At 35.4% G+C, this 22,271-nt stretch overlaps 1 protein-coding gene across 1 annotated transcript in view; it reads right to left on the bottom strand.

The window, feature by feature from the left end:
• The window catches only part of CFAP47 (cilia and flagella associated protein 47), a 507,952-nt gene that overhangs the window by 252,332 nt on the left and 233,349 nt on the right, over positions 1-22,271 (bottom strand). Inside the window, exons 37-39 of the mRNA XM_070291173.1 lie at positions 20,925-21,040; positions 9,186-9,336; positions 5,914-6,002 (exon numbers count right to left, since the gene is read on the bottom strand). Of these exons, the coding sequence (XP_070147274.1) occupies positions 5,914-6,002; positions 9,186-9,336; positions 20,925-21,040 (356 nt within the window). The remainder of the gene's footprint in view (positions 1-5,913; positions 6,003-9,185; positions 9,337-20,924; positions 21,041-22,271) is intronic.

The following is a 22,271-nucleotide window of genomic DNA, read 5'->3' as shown; positions in this document are numbered from 1 at the left end:
AAGGGGCTTCCTTCTTCTGCCCAGTATCCGATCATGGACCACAAGTTCTGCATGGATGTGAAATCACAATTGCCCTAGCTTACAAAGTGTGGTTCTATGCTGGGAGAAGCAAACCAGGAAGACCTGAAACTACTTCCCCCCACCCCATCTAGCATTCAGGTCCTAATATCGGGGTGTTACTTCAAGAAAAGTTTGCCACTGTCCCCCTTTCTACCAACACAGTCATGGCTCAGAAATTTTACCTAGAGGGAGAAGCTGACCTTAAGACATATAGCTTTTAATCTCTTCACGAAGGACCTGATTTCATTTTCGAAAACAAGTGAAGATAAACCCAAGGGTGTTCTTAAAACTAGTGCAGTTGTGGTGAAAGGCAATTAGGAGGAACCCTGCTAGTTTGTTGGAGAAAACTGGGGAAAGAGACAAGTGAGAGGAGCCCTTGTGGAGACAGAATACATCTCAAACATTGACCTAAGGGACTATTATTTCAAAGGAGCTGGCTTTGATTGAATTAGTCTGAGGAGCAATTTATGCCTTCCACAGAATTCAAATCAGGGAAATTTAATAGCTAAGTGTGGACACAGAAAGACATGGTCAAAGAAAGCTACGCCAAAATCATAATTATCCAAGAGCGATTGTGGGCATAGTCAAGACTATATCCCCTAGAAGCAATATTAGAAGGTTCACACTATGTATGTGGGGCATTTTTTTGAGGGGAAGGGGGAGTAAACATCTTTAAAATAAGCCAGCCAGGTAGTAAAAAATTAAACAAGCAAACAACACTAAAAGTCATGTGGGAGATGAGACCAGAATTCAATGTATTTTCAAAAATGTCCAGTTTCCAACATAAAAATTATGAAACAAGCAAAGAAACAATAAAAGAGGTATGCAAGAAAAGTTGCTTGATAGAGTGATCAGCTATCATATTTAACAGAAAACCAACTCAAAATAGCCATTGTAAATGTCTTTAAAAACTAAGGAAACTATGACTAAAGAAGTAAAGGAAAGCATGATGATGAAATTAATAAAAAAGAACCAAATGGAAATTCTGGATTTGTAAACTACAATAACAGATTTTAAAAAATCACTAGAGGGGCTCAGGAGATTTGAATTGGTAGGAAAAAGAAGAATTAACAAACTTCAAGACTGATAGAGATTATGCAGTCTGAAGAGCAGAGAGAAAAATGAATAAAGAAAAATAAACAATCACATACATATATGGTACACAAATGCATCAACAAATGTTTAATGAAATAAGCCAAAAGAGAGGAAAAAAGAAAAGAAAAAACATTGGAAAAATGAGACGAGTGAACATAGCTGGAAGTGTCACACTCTCCGATCTCAAATAATATCAAGCTGTAGCAATTAAAACAGTATGATATTTGCGCAAAAACAAACACTTGGATCAATGGAACAGAATAGAGAGCCGAGAAATAAATCCACACATATATGATAAATTAATTTACAACAAAGGAGCCAAAAATATACAAGAGGGTAAGGACAGTTTCTTCAGTAAGTGGTGCTGGGAAAACAAATCAGCCACATGTAAAAGAATGAAACTAGACCACTATTTTATACCATACACAAAAATTACTCAAAAATAGATTAAAGATCAGAGCATAAGACCTAAAACTATAAAACTCCTAGAAGAAAACACATGCTTATGTAAACTCCTTGATATAGGTCTTAGTGATATTTTGAGTCTTGACACCAGAAGTAAAAGCAACGAAAGCAAAAATAAAGAAGTGGGACTACATCAAAATATAAAGCTTCTGCACAGCAAAGGAAATCATCAACAAAATATAAAAGGCAATCTTCTGAATGGGAGAAAATATTTGCAAATCAATTATCTGATAAGGAGCTAATATCCAAAATATAACAATCTCACACAACTCTGTAGCAAAGAAACAAACAATCTGATTAAAAACTGGCAGAAGACCTGAATACACACTTTCCAAAGAAGACATACAGATGGCCAAAGGCACATGAAAAGATGGTTAACATCATTAATCACTCATGCCTGTGTGCTAAGTCACTTCAGTCATGTCCAACTCTGTGACCCTATGGACTGCAGCCCACCAGGCTACTCTGTCCAGCAGGATTTTCCAGGCAAGAATACTAGAGTGGATAGTCATTTCCTCCTCCAGGGGATCTTCCCAAACCTGTATCTGCTACACTGGCAGGTGGATTCTTTACTGCTGAGCCAACAGGAAAGACCTAAAAACGTGGTATTGTGCTCTATCTAAAACACTTGTTAAGACCGCAATTCTCATGTTAAGAATTCTTAACATAGAAAAAAGGAATACAAGGAAACTTTTGGAAGTGATGAGTATGCTTATTGCTTTAATTGTTGTGGTAGCATCATGGTACATGTATACATCCAAACTCATCAAATTATATACTTTAAATGTACAGTTTTTTGCATATCAATTATACCACAAATGTTTTTAAATAAAGAAAAATAATAGAAAATATCAAAGAAACTAGAAGGGTCTTTGAAAATATCAAGAAAATTAACAAATCTTTACCTATACTGATCAAGAATAAAGCAGAGAAAAATAAAATTACTAAAATAAGGGATGGAAGAAGGGCCATCACAACTGCTTTTGCAGAAAAAAAAAAATTAAAAAACAAGGATTATAAGGGAATGCTATGTAAAATTCCATGCCAACAACTTAGATAATTTAGAAGAAATGTACAAATTCCTAGAGTGGCACAAACGACCAAACCGATTCAAGAAGAAACAGAAAATCTGATTAAGCCATAACAAGTAAAGAGATGGAATCAGTAATAAACTAAAGTTCCCACAAAACAAAGCTCAGAGACAGATGGCTTCAGCTGTGAATTCTAGCAAACATTAAAAGAATTAATACCAATCCTTCACAAATTCTCCCCCAAAATAGAATGGAAAGGACCACTTCCCAAATCTTTCTCTAAAGCTATTATTGGTGATATAAAAAACAGATAAATACATCACAAGAAAAGAAAGTAAATCCTGTGGTTATAAATGCAAAATCTTCAACCAAATATTAGTAAACCAAACTTTACAACATGTAAAAAAAGCATTATACAGCATGCAATACTTGTATTCTGCCAAAGAGGAATTTCAGATCTGGTACACAGAGGTGTGAGAGCTAATTCTATTTCTGTTAAATCTACACTGGATAGGGGATTAAGAAATCTAAACTAGCATGTGTAAGTAAGCTATAAGTATATGTTTTACAGCACAGAGAATAGAGCCAATATTTTATAATAACTATATATGGAGCATTACCTTTAAAAATTGTGAATCACTATATTGCATTTCTGAATATATAATATTGTATATCAAGCATATCTCAATAAAAAATTAATGTTTAAATTTAGACTGGGTCACCTTTTTTGTTGAAAGTGTTGTTAAATTTTGATAAAGTAGGATCAAATCTGGTCACTGTGCTGCATACAATTTTTTGGAAAATTTTCTGAAATTTTAAATTTTATTTGAAAATACATTTAATATAAGATTATTCATAATAAAATTCTGATCATTTTTGTAAGCAATATGAAAAACTTGGTCACTTGTTTTATTGTTTATAACATTAAAATAGTCTATGTGAATTATTTGGCATTAAATTTCCTCTCATTCTCTTTTATTGCATTTTATCTTTAAAAGTAATGTATGTTTACCATAAGATATTGATTTTACAGGTTTTGTGAGTGGCCTTAAATTTTCATGATTTATATGACTATTACCTAAGTTTGAGGGCCACATTCACGTAAGAGATGAAGGAGTCAAAAGACTCCAACAAATAATCTTGTCCTCTACCAAACCATGTATTCCTCACAAGAAGTAACAATTTTAATTACATCTGAGATAAATCATAAAATTGGCTTCTCTGATGGCTCAGCGGTAAACATTCTACCTGCAATGTAGGAGCCACAGGTTTGATTCCTGGGACAGGAAAATTCCCTGGAGGAGGGCATGGCTACCCACTCTAGTAGTTCTGCCTAGAGTATCACACAGACAGAGGAGCCTGGCAGGCTACAGTCCATAGGGTCCTAAAGAGTAGGACATGACTGAAGTGACTTAGCACGCATGCACGCATGCAAACCATAAAATAACAATGACATTTTATTTTTGGAGAAACATACAATTATAATATTCTACCAATGCTAGGAAATTTGGGATTTTCTTTCAATTCTACCACTAGAATAAGAGTTAACATATTTGATCTTGATTTTCTCTGAAGAACTGCAGTCAGTCATTTGGTTCATTAAGGGTATATTTTAATACTGGATTAATGCCATATATTCTGATATTTTTTTTTGTTCCTTACATTCTGATATAACATTTTAATAAAATTACAGTAAATAAAATTCTCCCTCACTGAATATGGGAACCATAAATTCACCAATAACTTTTAACAAAAGTAAGCCAGAAAGAAAAACACCAATACAGTATACTAACACATATATATGGAATTTAGGAAGATGGCAATGACGACCCTGTATGCAAGACAGGGAAAGAGACACAGGTGTGTATAACAGACTTTTGGACTCAGAGGGAGAGGGAGAGGGAGAGTGTGGGATGATTTGGGAGAATGACATTCTAACATGTATACTATCATGTAAGAATTGAATCGCCAGTCTATGTCTGACGCAGGATGCAGCATGCTTGGGGCTGGTGCATGGGGATGACCCAGAGAGATGTTATGGGGAGGGAGGTGGGAGGGGGGTTCATGTTTGGGAACGCATGTAAGAATTAAAGATTTTAAAATTTAAAAAATAAAAAACTTAAAAAAAAAGAATTTTTGTTTTCTCAATAATAAATGATATTGTTAATAAGAAATTACCAAAATCCTAGACATATAGTAATTTAAAAACTGAAAATTATCAAATACTAATATAATGAGCATACATAGAATTTACAAGCAACACAAGTATTGTAAGAATTTGACTTTTAAAGTTGGTAGAAACAGCGTTCATAATTTAAGGAGCATGTAAGGTATGGAGGAGGCCATGGCAACCCACTCCAGGACTCTTGCCTGAAGAATCCCCATGGACAGAGAAACCTGGCAGGCTACATTCCACAGGGTCGCAAAGAGTCGGACACGACTGAGCGACTAAGCACAGCACAAGGTATCATTAAGGGCTTTCCAGATAACTCAGTGATAAAGAATCCACCTGCCAATGCATGAAACACTGATTTAATCCCTGGGACAGGAAGATTCCCTGGTAAAGGAAATGGCAACCCACTCCAGTATTCTTGCCTGGGAAATCCTATGGTCAGGGGAGCCTGGCTGGCTACAGTCTATGGGGTCGCAAAAGAGTGGGACACGAGTTAGCAGCTAAACAACAACAATAAGGTACAATTATCCATCTTTTCCCTCAACATGTAAATATATAGAAAGATACTTTCTATTTGGGACCTTGAATAAAACTTAAGCATTTTATTGTCTTTTTATTCCAAATATATTTTGTTGTTATTGTTGTTGTTAAATCTAAAGATGTACAAATGAACATTTGATGTGCAGTTTTAATTAATCATGATGCTTTAGGTGAAAATAAATTTTCTGCTTGAATCAACATTTCACTTTTGGAAATTAACAGGAAGAAATTATAAGTTTAAAAGTCTATTACTTATAAATTTTAAGAAATTGAAAGAACTATACATTTCAATAAAGATAAAGCTTATTGGCAAAATTAATAAGTTTGACACAATCAGCATTAGCTTTGTAGAGATGAAACAGCATTTCAAGGAAAACTGATTTACCTTCATTATTTGTTCTATTTTATCTGCTGATGCTTATACATTTATAGTAACATAAATATGCAAAATTTCTCCTCAAAACGGTTCACATTTAAGAAAACTACATAACTTCTCTTAAGACTGGATATGGCTAATTGCAATTAATTTATACCAAAACAATAACTTACTTGAAGTCCCCAGAAGCTTGGAAGGGATTTTTAACTTTCACAGTAACTTCTTTCCATTTATAACATGGGGATTTGCATTTTATAGTTTCCTAAGGTAAAAAAGAAATAAAACATACTATATGATAATAACAAAAAGAATACCCTCAACTATAAAATATAGGCTTAAAGTATCTAAAAACCTGTCCATTTAAACATTTCAGAGATTAATTTATATAAACATTATACTGCCAAAATCTGAGTGGGAAAAAATAGAAATAGATTTACCTCATCACTGATCCATAGCACTATGCTAACAACTGAATGATTTGTCACAATACTGTCTCCTAAATTCATTTCCTTAAAAATCATTTTGTTCATGACTGAGCATGATTTTATATTTGCAAATTAATCCATCATATATATATGTGTGTGTGTGTGTGTGTGTGTGTACCCCGAATACACATGACATAAAGAAGAGGCAGGTGTATGTGCACATGTGCACACTGGTGTGCGAGTGCAAGAATATCTGTGATATCTGTGTTGGAACATGTATGACTGTGTCATGCCTGTGTTTCTAATGCAGTGGCTGTATTGATATATTTTTACTGTAATAAAAGCACAAATATAAAACTTAAATTACTCAAGACTTCTATGAAAGAAAAGATTTTAGGAATTCCACACCTCTAGACTAATCAGGATCTTACCTTATTTCTCCATTATTATCCAATTATTTCCTGATGTCTAAGACCATGAGTGGCCAAATGGAGAAGTAAACAGAGATGATATAAGGTCCAAGTGTCAGCTTTTCTGCCCCAGAGCCATGATAATGACAGGCTGACACCATTCATCCATGTCTCTTAAACACATGTGGCAAAGCAATGTTTTTTACAGAGAATTTGTGTGAGAGTGTTGGGAACTGTAAGAATTCAGGAGGAAATCAGAAGATCACAATAGTATCTCAGTGACAATCAAACATGTGCTTTCTGTTCTGGGTGTCCTTATTGAATAAGCCATTCTGTCCAGGTGAGTGTCTTAATGCTCTCCTCACACAAAGTGGCCTTCTAGAGTCATTCTCTTTACCTCCCACTCAAGCCACTGCACACCTATGATTTTTCATAATCTATATGAAAATCTGGCAACATAAATATACTTCTTTGCCATCAGCCAAGGTAGAAAATAATATGTAGACAAACTAATGACTACACAAAGTCAATCATAACAATATCACAACTATTTTTCAGAGATTTAAAAATCCTTCTTCCCCATCCTTTGAGGTAGTAACACTTTAGAACTCTGACTGGAACATGATTACCTCTCACTAAATGCTGGTCTTAGCATTATCTTTGTAATGGATTTGCTCCAGAGTACCCTAAAGATAAATCGATAACTGTTCCTATCAGAAACAGTAACATTTTCTTTGCTATGTAAATCACCAAACCTTAATTCAAACAAAAAACAGACATAGGCCCAGGGAGTGCTTTAACTTAAATCACAAGTCTCCATGGCAGAAGGTCATGTAAATTGCTATACACATTGTGAATGACTCCTTGATATAAAGCACAAATATGATTCTAAAAAGACAATCTTAAAACAGTACTCAATACAAATCTTTTCAAAATGCAGATGGCCAACAGGCACATGAGAATATGCTAATCATAAGAGAAATGTGTATCAAAACCACAATGAGATATCATCTAGCATCTGTCAGAATGGCCATTATCAAAAAGAACACAAATAACAAATGCTGGCGAGGATGTGGAGTAAAGGGTACCCTTTTAAAGTTGGTGGGAAGGTAAATCACCACAGTCACTGTGGAAAGCAGTATGGAGGTTTCTCAAAAGTCCAAAAATAGAACTACCATATGATCCAGCTATTCCACTCTGGGTATATATCCAAAGAAAATGAAGATACTAATTTGAATAAATACATGCACCCCAACATTCAAGCAGCATTATTTACAATTGCCAAGATATGGAAGCAACCTAAGTGTCCATCAACAGATGAATGGATAATGAAGATGTGGGATGTATGTGTGTGATAATGAAGATGTGGGATGTATGTGTGTGATAATGAAGATGTGGGGTGTATGTGTGTGTGTGTGTATGTGTGTGTATGTGTGTATGTATAATACACATATATTATATTTATTTGTTTATATGTGTGTCAGTGTATGTGTGCTCAGTTGCTTAGTTGTCTCCAAGTCTTTGTGACTCCATGGACTGTAGCACACCAGGCTCCTCTGTCCATGGGATTTTCAAAGCAAAAATACTGGACTGGCTGGCTACTTCCTTCTCCAGAGGATTTTCCCAACCCAGAGATTGAACTCACATCTTTTGCGTCTCCTGCACTGGCAGGTAGATTCTTTATTACTAGCGCCACCTGTGAAGCCATATATATATATGTATTATCTTTTTTTTTTTTTTTTGCCATTTGCAGCAACATGGATATACTTGGGCTTTGCAGGTGGTGCTAGTGGTAATGAACCCAATTGCCAATGCAGAAGATACAAGAGATCCAAGTCTGATCCTTGGGTAGGGAAGATCCCCTGGAGGAGGGCATGGCAACCGCTCCAATATTCTTGCCTAGAGAATCCCATGGAAAGAGGACCTGGCAGGCTATGGTCCATATGTTTGCAAAGAGTTGAACACAACTGAAGCAACTTGGCAGCGGCAGGATGTATTATGGTAAGGCATTAGGGGCATTATGCTAAGTGAAATAAGTCAGAAAGAGACAAATACTGCATAATATCACTTATATGTGAGATCTAAAAAATGCAACAAACTAGTGAATATATATATATATTAAAAAAAAAGGAAACAGCCTCACAGATACAGAGAACAAATTAATGGTTACCAGTGATGACAGTGGGGAGGGGCAATGTAGGGGTGGAAGGTACAAACTCTTGGGTGTAAGATAGGTCCAGGGATGCATTGTACAACAAAGGGAATATAACCAATATTTTGTAATAACTGTAAATTGAAAGTAATGTTTAAACATTGCATACAAAATTAATAAACAAAACCAAAATTTTAAAGTACAAGTCCTTTCAATTTCTATTATAAAATTGAGACTTATTTCCAAAGAAAGAGTATCAAAGCAAAAATATCAGAGATACAGAAACCAAAAACTGCACAAATGTAAGTAAGTACACATCTGTGTCTGCACATGCATATGATCTCAAAGAACAAGAGCTGCCAGGAGATAAAACTTGGAAGAACAGCTGTACTTGGAACACTCCATGGCTTGAGAAAAGAAGCAAAAAATATATCATAAAAGAGGTAAGATTTACTTACGATGGTTTTAAAATTGAGGACTTCACCCTTGAGAGCAAAAGTCATCATAGTACCTCCTATTCCATTCTTAGGTCTTGAAATTAATAGCAGTGAAGCTTCAGCAGGATGGAGGAAGCGACTGGTAAATTTCAGAGTGATAGTAATTTGGTTTCTATTTAACAAAAGGTAAAAAAAAAAAAATACTGTAATGAAAAAAGACAATAAGCATCTATCCAGTGACGATCATATACCTAGTACACACACCCTGTAACATACTCACTTGTACAGTAAAATTAAAGATTGTTGCAGATTTTAGAAAGTCTATAATCTAGTTATTGCTGTTAGTCAAAACATATTGATCCAGTCTGTAAAACCTAAAGTTAACTTCCAAACGCATATATAATCTACCAAGTATTTGATTTTCTAGGAGTTAGCCACAGGAAATCATGTATGCATTTTTATGTGAATTTTATAGGACATTCTGGGTTACTGGTTAGGCACATTCTTAGTTACATCAATGACTTTTGATTACATGGAGGAAAAATGAGAAAGACAAGTTCAAAAAAAATACTTCAAACTGTGGTTGAAAATAAAATTCAAACCTCAAATCAAAATAACTGCATATAAGTAGCATGACTTTTATTTGAAAGACAAAATTAAAGGAAAGAATAAAGAAAACATGTATCTCCTTTAATCTTCAACTTTCTAGTTTAAACCATTGTAAAACAGTTAAAGAATCTATGTACGGACTTGGAAACTTTATTTCCCAGTTTTTAGGGGAATGACTAAGCCATGGCACCCTGGCAATCTTGCATAATCACACAGGCCACAAATATGCAAAGTTTAACTGCAGTGGCTGTAAGTGTTGCCAGAAAGTTCTGTGATCCTCCCATAACATGAGAGCATGGAGTTTCAGGAAAAACTGCGACAAGAACATTTCTCATTTGCCTCTCTATCTTCCCTGAGAGTCTGTCAGCAGACAGTTTGCCATTGACTCTGCGTAGCCCCCTCCAGCATAGAGTTACAGGCTAGAAAACTGCTTAACTGCAGCATGAAACTGACTGTCAGCAGCAGGTGTCCTCCCACGCATGGTGCAGTCTTCTGGCCCCTTTTGTTTTGGCACCACTCTGCATAAGGGGCATGGAGATCTGCCCCTCTGGTAACTTTTGCTTTCACTGTTTATGTAAGTAATGAGCTCTCCGAATGAAAAATGGGCTCAATGTTTCTTTACCGGCTGAATCTTTCTGCCTTACTTTTCCATAGCTGTAGGTGGTAAACCTTGGAGACTTTTATCTTTGCTTTTTCTCTGACTTTTAGCATAGTTAGCACTATACATGGAGAAGGCAATGGCACCCAACTCCAGTACTCTTGCCTGGAAAACCCCATGGATGGAGGAGCCTCATGGGCTGCAGTCCATGGGGTCGCTAAGTCGGACATGACTGAGTGACTTCACTTTCACTTTTCACTTTCATGCATTGGAGAAGCAAATGGCAAGCCACACCATGTTCTTGCCTGGAGAATCCCAGGGATGGGGGAGCCTGGTGGGCTGCCGTCTATGGGGTTGCACAGTCAGACATGACTAAAGTGACTTAGCAGCAGCAGCAGCAACAGCAGCACTATACATCATATCACAGTTATTCTTTGCACAAACTATGATCTGTCATTCTCCCTTAGGATACACACAGTTGGGAACAGAAATGGCAATAGCTTCTCTCAGCATTACACTATGGCTTAACTTCCCCAGAATCTTTGAAGAATCTCTTTTGAATATGCAAGCTTAGGATGCAGCATAGAGTAAAGTGAATGGAGGACTTTCAAAATCAATTAAAATATTCTCAAAATTGATTTTTAGGGAAAATTACAACTCAGAACTAGCAGGAATGGGAGAATTTTATTCAGATATAATATCACTAATCTCAACTACTGCAAAAGGACATTTTCATGACATATTCATGACATTTTCATGACTACTAAAAAGCTCATGTACTTAAATTTAACTGAAAAGAGAATATTTGATCTTGACATCTTCTGGGTGTTTTTCAAACTCTGTGTTAGGATACCTGTGGTTTAGGATTTTTGTAGATATTCAAAAATTCATTACTAGGTAAAGCCATATGTTCAATTAAAATTTATAATGTTCCAGACTTTGTTTTAGGTTTGTGGGATAATAAAAAAAAAAAAAAGAAAACACACACACACACACTATTCCTGAACTCCTGGATCTTTCATTTTATACGACATGGCAGACATTAATTACATCATCATAAAATAAATGTGAAAACAAACTATGTATGTGCTATGAAGTGATATAAGGGCATGTAATAGAGTGTGATACAGTCTGAAGGGTCAGAGGAAGTGATACGTTAGGTAAGATATGGAGAATGACAATGAGTTAGGATTTGCATGGGATGAAAGAAGGCATCCAAGCACTCTAGTATGAGGAATTCTGATGATTTTAAATAATCTATCAAAGGCCAGCGGTGTTGAAGCTTAGAGAGCAAAGGTGTTAGTGATACAAGATGTGGGTAAGAGCCAGCCATGAAAGGCCACATGGCCTATGTTGAGATATTCGGTCAATATCATAATCGTGAGGGAAGCTATTAGAATATTTTAAGCCAAAGAGTAACATGACCAAATTTACATTAAAAACATTATTGCTAGTCTAATATAAAGGATGGACTGCAGAGAATCCTTTTAGGAATCAATTGTAGCAGGCTAGTTTAAAGGTGATCATTTCAATTCAATTGCTCAGTTGTGTCTGATTCTTTGTGACCCCATGAACCGCAGCACACCAGGCCTCCCTGTCCATCACCAACTCCTAGAGTTTACCCAAACTCATGTCCATTGAATTGGTGATGCCATCCAACCATCTCATCCTCTGTCATCCCCTTCTCCTCCTGCCCTCAATATTTCCCAGCATCAGGGTCTTTTCAAATGAGCCAGCTCTTCGCATCAGGTGCCCAAAGTATTGGAGTTTCAGCTTGAATATCAGTCCTTCCAATGAATACCCAGAACTGATCTCCTTAAGGATGGATTTGTGGGATCTCCTCGCAGTCCAAGGGACTCTCAAGAGTCTTCTTCAACACCACAGTTTAAAAGCATCAATTCTTCCATGCTCAGCTTTCTTTATAGTCCAACTCTCACATCCATAAATGACCACTGGAAAAACCATAGCCTTGACTAGACAAACCTTTGTTGGCCAAGTAATGTCTCTGCTTTTTAATATGCTGTCTAGGTTGGTCATAACTTTCATTCCAAGGAGTAAGCATCTTTTAATTTCATGGCTGCAATCACCATCTGCAGTGATTTTGGAGCCCCCCAAAATAAAGTCTGACACTGTTTCTACTGTTTCCCCATCTATCTGCCATGAAGTGATGGGACCAGATGCCATGATTTTAGGTTTCTGAAAGTTGAGCTTTAAGCCAACTTTTTCACCCTCCTCTTTCACTTTCATCAAGAAGCTCTTTAGTTCTTCTTCGCTTTCTGCCATAAGGGTGGTGTCATCTGCATATCTGAAGTTATTGATATTTCTCCCAGTAATCTTGATTCCAGCTTGAGCTTCTTCCAGCCCAGCGTTTCTCATGATGTACCCTGCATAGAAGTTAAATAAGCAGGGTCACAATATACAGCCTTGACATAATCCTTTTCCTATTTGGAACCACTCTGTTGTTCCATGTCCCGTTCTAACTGTTGCTTCTTGACCTGCATACAGGTTTCTCAAGAGGCAGGTCAGGTGGTCTGGTATTCCCATCTCTTTCAGAATTTTTCAGTTTATTGTGATCCACACAGTCAAAGGCTTTGACATAGTCAATAAAGCAGAAATAGATGTTTTTCTGGAACTCTTTCGCTTTTTCAATGATCCAGCGGATGTTGTCAATTTGATCTCTGGTTCCTCTGCCTTTTCTAAAACCAGCTTGAACAGCTGGAAGTTCAAGTTCACGTATTGCTGAAGCCTGGCTTGCAGAATTTTGAGCATTACTTTACTAGTGTGTGAGATGAGTGCAATTGTGCAATAGTTTGAGCATTCTTTGGCACTGCCTTTCTTAGGGATTGGAGTGAAAACTGACCTTTTCCAGTCCTCTGGGCACTGCTGAGTTTTCCAAATTTGCTAACATATTGAGTGCAGCACTTTCACAGCATCATCTTTCAGGATTTGAAATAGCTCAACTGGAATTCCATCACCTCCACTAGCTTTGTTCATACTGATGCCTTCTAAGGCCCACTTGACTTCACATTCCAGGATGTCTGCCTCTAGGTGAATGATCACACCATCGCGATCATCTGGGTTGTGAAGATCTTTTTTGTACAGTTCTTCTGTGTATTCTTGCCACCTCTTCTTAATATCTTCTGCTTCTGTTGGGTCCATACCCTTTCTGTCCTTTATCGAGCCCATCTTTGCATGAAATGTTCCCTTGGTATCTCTAATTTTCTTGAAGAGATCTCTAGTCTTTCCCATTCTGTTGTTTTCCTCTATTTCTTTGCATTGATCTCTGAAGAAGGCTTTCTTATCTCTCCTTGTTATTCTTTGGAACTCTGCATTCAAATGGGTATATCTTCCCTTTTCTCCTTTGCTTTTTGCTTCTCTTCCTTTCAATGTTATTTGTAGGCCTCCTCAGACAGCCATTTTTCTTCTTTGCATTTCTTTCTCTTGGGGATGGTCTTGATCCCTGTCTCCTGTACAATGTCACGAACCTCCGTCCATAGTTCATCAGGCACTCTATCAGATCCAGTCCCTTAAATCTATCTCTCACTTCTACTGTATAATCATAAGGGATTTGATTTAGGTCATTCCTTAATGGTCTAGTGGTTTTCCCTACTTTCTTCAATTTAAGTCTGAATTTGGCAATAAGGAGTTCACGATCTGAGCCACAGTCAGCTCCCTATCTTGTTTTTGCTAACTGTATAGACCTTCTCCATCTTTGGCTTCAAAGAATATAATCAATCTGATTTCAGTGTTAGCCATCTGGTGATGTCTATGTATAGAGTCTTCTCTTGTGCTGTTGGAAGACGGTGTTGCTATGACCAGTGCGTTCATTCTCTTGGCAAAACTCTATTAGCCTTTGCCCTGCTGCATTCTGTACTCCAAAGCTAAATTTACCTGTTATTACAGGTGTTTCTTGACTTCCTATTTTTGCATTCCAGTCCCCTCTAATGAAAAGGACATCTTTTTTGGGTGTTAGTTCTAACAGGTCTGGTAGGTCTTCATAGAACCATTCAACCTTTCAACTTTTTAAAGGTACATTAGATTAGCTTGAAAGAGGTAGATAAAGGGAAGGATGCCAAATTTAAGATATACTGTGCAAAATCAGTAAGGCTAGGTAATGGATTGGCTCTCTGTGGAAGATGATGAAAAAAGGAGTTCAAGAATGACCATAATCTATGGATTTCCATGGTGGTCCAGTGGATAAGAATCCGCCTTGCAATGCAGGGAATGCAGGCTCAATCCCCGGTCAGGGAACTAAGACTGTACATGTCATGGAGCAACTCTGTGTGCATGCTGCAACTACTAAGCCCATGTGCCCTAGAGCCTGTGCTCCTCAATAAAAGAGGCCACCACAATGAGAAGCCTGTGCACCACAACTTGCTGGCCGCAAGTAGAGAAAGCTCAGGCACCACAACAAAGACTCAGCATAGTAAAAAATAAATAAATAAATAGAAAGAATCTAAAGAACATGCACTTAGTAAATAAATTTATGGAACTATACTTAACTTTTATGAAACATTTAAAAATATAGTATCCTGTTTGTGAAGCCCATGGCTGGTTTTAGAACCATCAAGATTTTGAGCTTCTCTTGAGTATAGATATTCCTTTTATAAAGTTTGTAGACAGATTTAAGCATGTAAATGACCAGGGCCTTTCTACGTGTGTTAGAAAGTTCAGAATCAAGTTGGTTGTCCACTTCAGGTATACGTCTTAGGTCTCCAGACATGTGTATCATAATTATGGACTTTATCTTAATTGTCTTACCATTTATTTTCTTTTTCTTCCAATGGCCTACCCCTCATCAAAAAAAAAAAAAAAGTCTCCTTGATATTACATGTACCTCATCAACTACTTCAACTTGGCTTTTGGAAGAGATGGGGAATAAATATATGACACATCAATGTCAGTGCCCAGATGGCTCAATGAATATAATGAGGAAAAAAGAAACAGAATGGTTTTCTAAAAGTATACTTTCACTTTTATGACAGTCACTCTATGATTATAGCTAAATAAAGTCATCAAGTTAGATGCAGAAATGTTTGCTTATAAGCTGGTACAGCCATTTAATCTTTTCTATATAAATCATATCTCAGGGAATTTAAATTCACAACTGGCAGAAGAAAAAACTATTATTAATCATGATTTAGACAGATTCTAAGACAGGATGTGGTGCAACATATATAATTATATAATATATGATAAGATAAACCTACAGATATTTTAAATAAAATATTTTCTGAATCCTCTGTGTAAAAACCAAAGCTTTGAAATTAGTCTAGCTAAAAAGTTATTTTTAAAAACACTTAAAAATGGCATTGAAACCTACAAACTGAAATGCACCTGTAGAAGTGAATATCTGGTTTTCATATACATTGAGAATTAAGCATTACATTTTCTGGGAATCCTTCCTAAGAACATGGAGGTGCTTCATTTTTCCCCATTTTCCTCTCACTTTATACACACAGGATAAATAAAACAACTATCAAATTACATCTTTATTATGTATTTGCTTGTGTGACACTCTGCCAGATTATAAACCTTTGTGAGTAGCTTTGATATATTTTCATCTATGAATCATAGTACTTCAAATTTAGAAGAGGGATGCAAATACTTACTGACTGCTTCCTGTAAGTCCCAGTTACAGTACTAGGTGCTGTCCCTATATAACTACATTTATTACTGAACACTATAGGCAATTATTCTTTTTTTTTTTTTTTTTTTAGTTTTTTATTTTTTACATTTTAAAATCTTTAATTCTTACATGCATTCCCAAACATGAACCCCCCTCCCACCTCCCTCCCCATAACATCTCTCTGGGTCATCCCCATGCACCAGCCCCAAGCATGCTGCATCCTGCGTCAGACATAGACTGGCGATTCAATTCACATGATAGTATACATGTTAGAATGTCATTCTCCCAAATCATCCCACCCTCTCCCTCTCCCTCTGAGTCCAAAAGTCCGTTATACACATCTGTGTCTCTTTCCCTGTCTTGCATACAGGGTCGTCATTGCCATCTTCCTAAATTCCATATATATGTGTTTATAGGCAATTATTCTGATCTCCATTTTCCAAATAAGAAAAATGAAGCTTGATATAAAATCTGTATGTTTCACTATTTAAGCCCAGTATTTAATTGTCAAATGACATGATAAAAGGGTTCTAGGCCACACTGGCATCTGAAACTCAGATTCACTGTCTCTCTCTCTAAGATAAATCTCATTAAGATTATAATAAAGATTTGTTTTTTAAGCTACTAGTTGAAGGAAACCATCGATGATAATCTGTATAGAGGCTAATAAAAGAAACAAAGCTGCCTATAGACTCCTGGAGAAGCCATTTCCAGAAATACCTATGTAAATGGAGGGCAAAATGAGTTTCAGACAACCCTGCTCTTCCGAAGGTCAGTGTATGATGTCAGGCAACTGGACGTAAAAGCAAAATTGTTTTTACCCTAAAATGAAGTTGGCCAATTGACAAACCTGTCCATATACAGAATCACAATTTACTTTTCTATTGCCATATTATTACAAATAAATGAATAAACAAGTATCACAAGTCATTTTAATAAATCCTTCAACATGAAACACTGAGACCAAGATGAAAAATCATACCAAATGACCTCAAAGAAAATAAAAATAATATAGGTAATAGATGAGAACATGAAAGTCAGAATGGAAAAGTCAAAGACATTTATGAAGGTATTGTAACTCCAATTTAACAATGGGATGCTATGAAATAGATACCCAATAAAAAACAAAGTATTCTTATATATATTTTTATATATATATATATATATATGGAATTATCTATCTACCTACCTATTTGTCTATCTCCTAAAGGAAACAGTTAGAAATGAAGGCATGTTGATCAAGAGAGAAAAAACACTGAGCTGAAAAATGAGTAATGAGATAGGATACATAGAGAATCCAGTTAACAGCATCCAACAACCAAAGGCTGGAAAATGAAAACAGAGAAAATGGAGAAGAGAAAATGATGAAAAGCAATTTAAGAGAATTTTCCAAAACTTATTAAAAAAAAAACCGAAACCCTCATAATTAAAGGACTCACTGTGCTCCCCGTCAGTGAACAAAAGATCCTTTTTGATTCATTCTGGAACAATATCAGAACACAGTGGAAGATCCTAAAAATGTCCAGGGGTGTGGGAAAGCAGAATTATAGTAGAAATTACAGTATCACAAAAACTGAATACTATGAGGCAAGTGGAACAATGATCTCAACCTATAAGGAAAAACTCTTTCATCTTAGAAAAATACATGATGCAAAATTTAATCAAGTGTAAGGGTAGTCAAAAAACATGCTTAAAAATCAAAAATTTGGCAAATTTACCTCTCCTATACTTTTTATTAGATGGTTTCATAAAGGAAGTTTTTCTTTTTTTTTTTAGTAAAGAAGTGGGTACACTAAGAAAGAGAAATATATTAGTTTCTATCCAAAGAGAAATATAGAGTGTCCAATACTGACAGCTTTTCAGTAGGTCTGGAAAGCAATCAGCCCAAATAAGAACAAAAGGCAACATGCTCTAGAATGTGATACACTTGAAGGAAAGGTTTTACATATTTTTTTAGAATTTATTAACTTTTCTCAACTAAAACGGAGTCAAAAGACACTTTGTATCTACTGATAGTATACAAACAAAATATTTACAAAACACATTTTTACTCTTGGAATAGTAATGAATAAAAGATAAAAATAGTGATGTTTTAGTGGGAGGGTGATACATCTAGTGGGATAAGTAAGCAACATCATCAAATATTATGTCAATATTATGCTATATGTCAAGACACTATTTCTGAGGTTGATAAAATAAAAATATTGGCAGGATATACAGATTATTTATATTTATGGAGATAATCATTGGAAGAATTAAAATTAGACATAGCTGAAAGAGTTAAAAGTATGCACTCAAGAAGTGCATCTCTAGAGATGGGAATATCAGGCAAGAAGGACTTCTTTGCACGTTAAACTTCCCTGCATAGTTGAATTGTTAAAGCAGGTGCAAGTTAAATTCTGATTTAAAATGATAAAGAAATTGACAACAAGAATATATGTACATGTCAAATATGGTCAAAATATTGATGCAATTATATGTTATGGATCTGTAGGATTTCTTACAAACAGTTAATGCTATATTTTCTTTGAATGCCAAGGGCTTTGTATGAATATGATACACACAAACACACAGACAGTATGTACAGGTGTCAGTTAAAAAGAGTCTTAACTCTGGGTTTAGATTGGCTGGGTTTTAATCCCTATTTCACAATTTAAGAACAGGGAAAATTGGGTAAGTAATTTAATGTCTCTATGCCCAGTGTCTTCCTTTGTAAAAGGAGGATACTAATACGGTTGCCAGGATGGTCAGATATGAAAAGGTACTAAAAGTGTATATTTTATAGGTTTTGTACATAGCAAATATTTAACAGATATTAAGTACTTTAACATTTGCATTTATAATACATTTATTTTATAAATATTTAATTATGTATATGCTATAATATTCATATAAAAATACAAGAAAAAAATCAACTAATAAATGCATTTATCAGATGGAATTCTAGGTAATTTTAAAAATAATTTTCTGCAACAAATTTTCAGCAATGGAAGCATACAGATTTCATATTTATAGTCATATTTATATGAAAACTATAAATGCTAATTAAACTAACAAGACATATGGTCTTGGGAATTCCATAGCAGTTCAGTGGTGATTTCACTGTTGTGACCTAAGTTTGATCCCTCGTCAGGGAATGAGGATACTGTAAGCTATAGAGCACAGACAAAAAAAATGGTCTTAACCTAAAACATCATAGGTCTAGTGTGGTTCTTAGAAAGAATTTTCATGTAATGAGAGCTTTGAAACACTGGAACAGGCTATTAGGTTTATGAAAGAACAAAGGGTGGGGTAGGGTGGGGACCTTAATTCTTTTCACTTATTATTACTTATTATTCACTTATTTGAAGAAGGGAATCACAACCCACTCCATTATTCTTGCCTGGAGAATCCCATGGACAGAGGAGCCTGGCGGGCTACAGTCAATGGGGTTGCAAGAGTCGAATATAACTAAGCGACTAAACCACCACCACCGCTCATTTATTAGCATCCTATTTGAAGGGCAGAGACTAGATCTCAACGATCAAAGTACTGAGGGAAGACAATGGTACTCTGACAATGTCCAAAAGAACTACTATTGCTAACACTGTGTTTTATAACAGATATATAAGAAGTATAATTTGGAAGATGACTGGGATGTTTTTACAAGGAGCTTTATTCTGGGATTTGATTTATAATATAGATACAGATAAGTGAAGAAATGTTTTTCTCATATTTAATTCAATTTGGATGTAGTCCCAATGATGAATAGTCATATTTTATAAATTATATACTCCTTAGCATGGAGCAGCAACTGAAGAAAACTAACAGTGGCTAATGACATCAGCCAAGGGCAGTATAGCAACTGGATTTCTTTTCATTTTAATACAATTAAAACTGGCTGCCCCTTCCAATTATTTCTGTGTTTAACACACTAGAATAAAGACTATAATATGAAAAGTAATTCAGGTTAATATATAGTTCAAAAATCAGAAAGATAACCAAAAGGATAATTAGTAGTTATGATCTATTGTTTTGCACAAGGAAAAAAATAATTGAATACAAAGGCAATGACTAAAATTCAAGACTGGCTAAAGTCCATTAGTGGTTATTATATTTGTCAACCCTTGTGATACCGACACAGCTATTCTCACATCATCCTAGTATTATATTAATATAATACGAGTATCTGCCATCATTAACACTTATTGGCATATGAATTAGGATTTGTTGATCCAAGAGGAGTCACATATTATGCTCATTTAATTTCTTAAGACTATTCTCTGAGGGTTTCATTTGTTTCTTATTTTGGGGAATGGACTAGTAGTAGAAACATTAAACAAGTATCATGTGAATAGAATCAAGTGAAAATTAGACTTTTCAGACTATCACCACAATGTGGGAGAGTGTATGTATGTATGTATACAACAAACATTGATATACAATGATTATAAAGGGATAGAGAAAAATGACAACACTGGGGGTATCTTTGAGGTAAAATTACTAGCGTTTACTTTTATTTTTCTTCATATTTTCATAGCTTCTAATTTTTTTACAATGAGCATATAGTGCTTCTATAATTAGAAACAACTAAATATATATATATAGCACACACTGGTTCCAGTTTTCTACAGGAAACAGAATTGTAGTACATAAAGAACTTAAAAGAGTTATTTTCTATGGACCATATGCATGCAAAATAAACTAAAATAAACACAAACATAAAAGCAGCTCCTTTATATTGTTAGAATTGTTTTCATAAAATTGTTGAGAAATCTCACTAACATATAAATAATTTATATCAGCAATGGTTATCTTTTCATTACATATACATAGCTATTAAAAACAAATCCAGGTCATTCTTTTGTAATTATAGTGTACATTAAATCTCTAGGGTTGATGTATTCAATGAAGCAAAATTAAAAGAAAAAAAACACACACTTACTTTGCAGAAATTGTCACAGTGTTCCCTGCTTGGGAGAGGGAGAAGTCACTGGCATCTCTTCCGACAATTGTAGCACTATAAACTAAGCTTTTCAAGCTTGGATTTTTCAGCTGAATCTATGTTGAAGAAGAGAGTATAAATGAGATCATGAATTTTAAAGATAAACAACTTAACATTTCTTATTTTTATCAAAGAGAATCATATATTTTTATCATGAAAATACTTACCCAAGTATAGTAGCTGGAAGAAAGCAGTTTATATTTAAAGACTCTCTGTGTGTGTGTGTGTGTGTGTGTGCGTGTGTGTCTGTGTCTGTGTCTGTGTCTGTGTCTTCTTTTCTTCAGAAGTAGGCAAAGAGAAGACGCTATCAGACAAGGAAATGACAGATGTAAAAACACCTGATCATCAAAGATTTGAAATCTAAAGTTAGCAACTTGGATTTTAATCTCACTGCAAAGGGAAACCTTTACAGAATTTTAAACAGATTCCAATTTACAAAAAGGTTACTCTGGCTGCTCAGTGTGGAAAGTGTTATAAGGAGTGGAATCAGAAGTCCAGGCTGAAAACAATGGTGGCCTCATCTAGAAGTGGTAGTAGAGTTAGGGGTTGGCTTCCCCTTCCTTCCTGATGTCAAGATAAGGAGAATATTTGAGAATGAGCTACTTCATTTTTAGAGAGCATTTCTTAAGAAATGTGAGTATATAAGTATGCAAAATACAATGGGGATTTTTAAATATACACATTAGAAAGACACAAAGTTATGGAAAGTATAGACCCAGAGGAAAGAAAATATCTGAGAGAGGTGGATGGTTGGCCAAATTAGAGTAAGGAAAGGGCAATGAGAGAGGTGGATGGTTGGCCAAATTAGAGTAAGGAAAGGGCAATGGCACTTAGGAACTATAGTAAGGAGCTATAGTCATAGTTCACGAACATAGTCAGAGATAGAATATGGCAGACATCTGTTGAAAGATAAAATTAACTACTTTTATATTTCAATATGAACTTTCGTAACCAGCAGGACAAACATGTTGAGTTTCTACCCTCAGTTTACCCCTAAATTTGGGGCTTTCATGTTGATAACCTGCTTATGGATCTCAGTAACAATGGAGGCAAGACTACTCTAGTGTCCTATTTTTGTACATATGTATGTGTGCATTTAAAGTATTAATTAACAGATCTAGTGATTTTAAGTCACAGGGAGCTAATTTTCTGGAAGGAAATGTTGAAAATAATAGTAGATTCACTATGAACTATTATTGGTTTATAGTCCTGGAACTTAGATAATCAGCCCTGAGATCTTAAGGTAGCTACTCATTCTCATTATGTCACCCTGCTTATTGAACTTAA

The sequence above is a fragment of the Ovis canadensis genome, chromosome X (assembly GCF_042477335.2).
Source record: "Ovis canadensis isolate MfBH-ARS-UI-01 breed Bighorn chromosome X, ARS-UI_OviCan_v2, whole genome shotgun sequence".
Classification (NCBI taxonomy): domain Eukaryota; kingdom Metazoa; phylum Chordata; class Mammalia; order Artiodactyla; family Bovidae; genus Ovis; species Ovis canadensis.
Note: the sequence above shows the minus strand (reverse complement) of the source record. Positions and strands in the feature narration are given on the sequence as shown.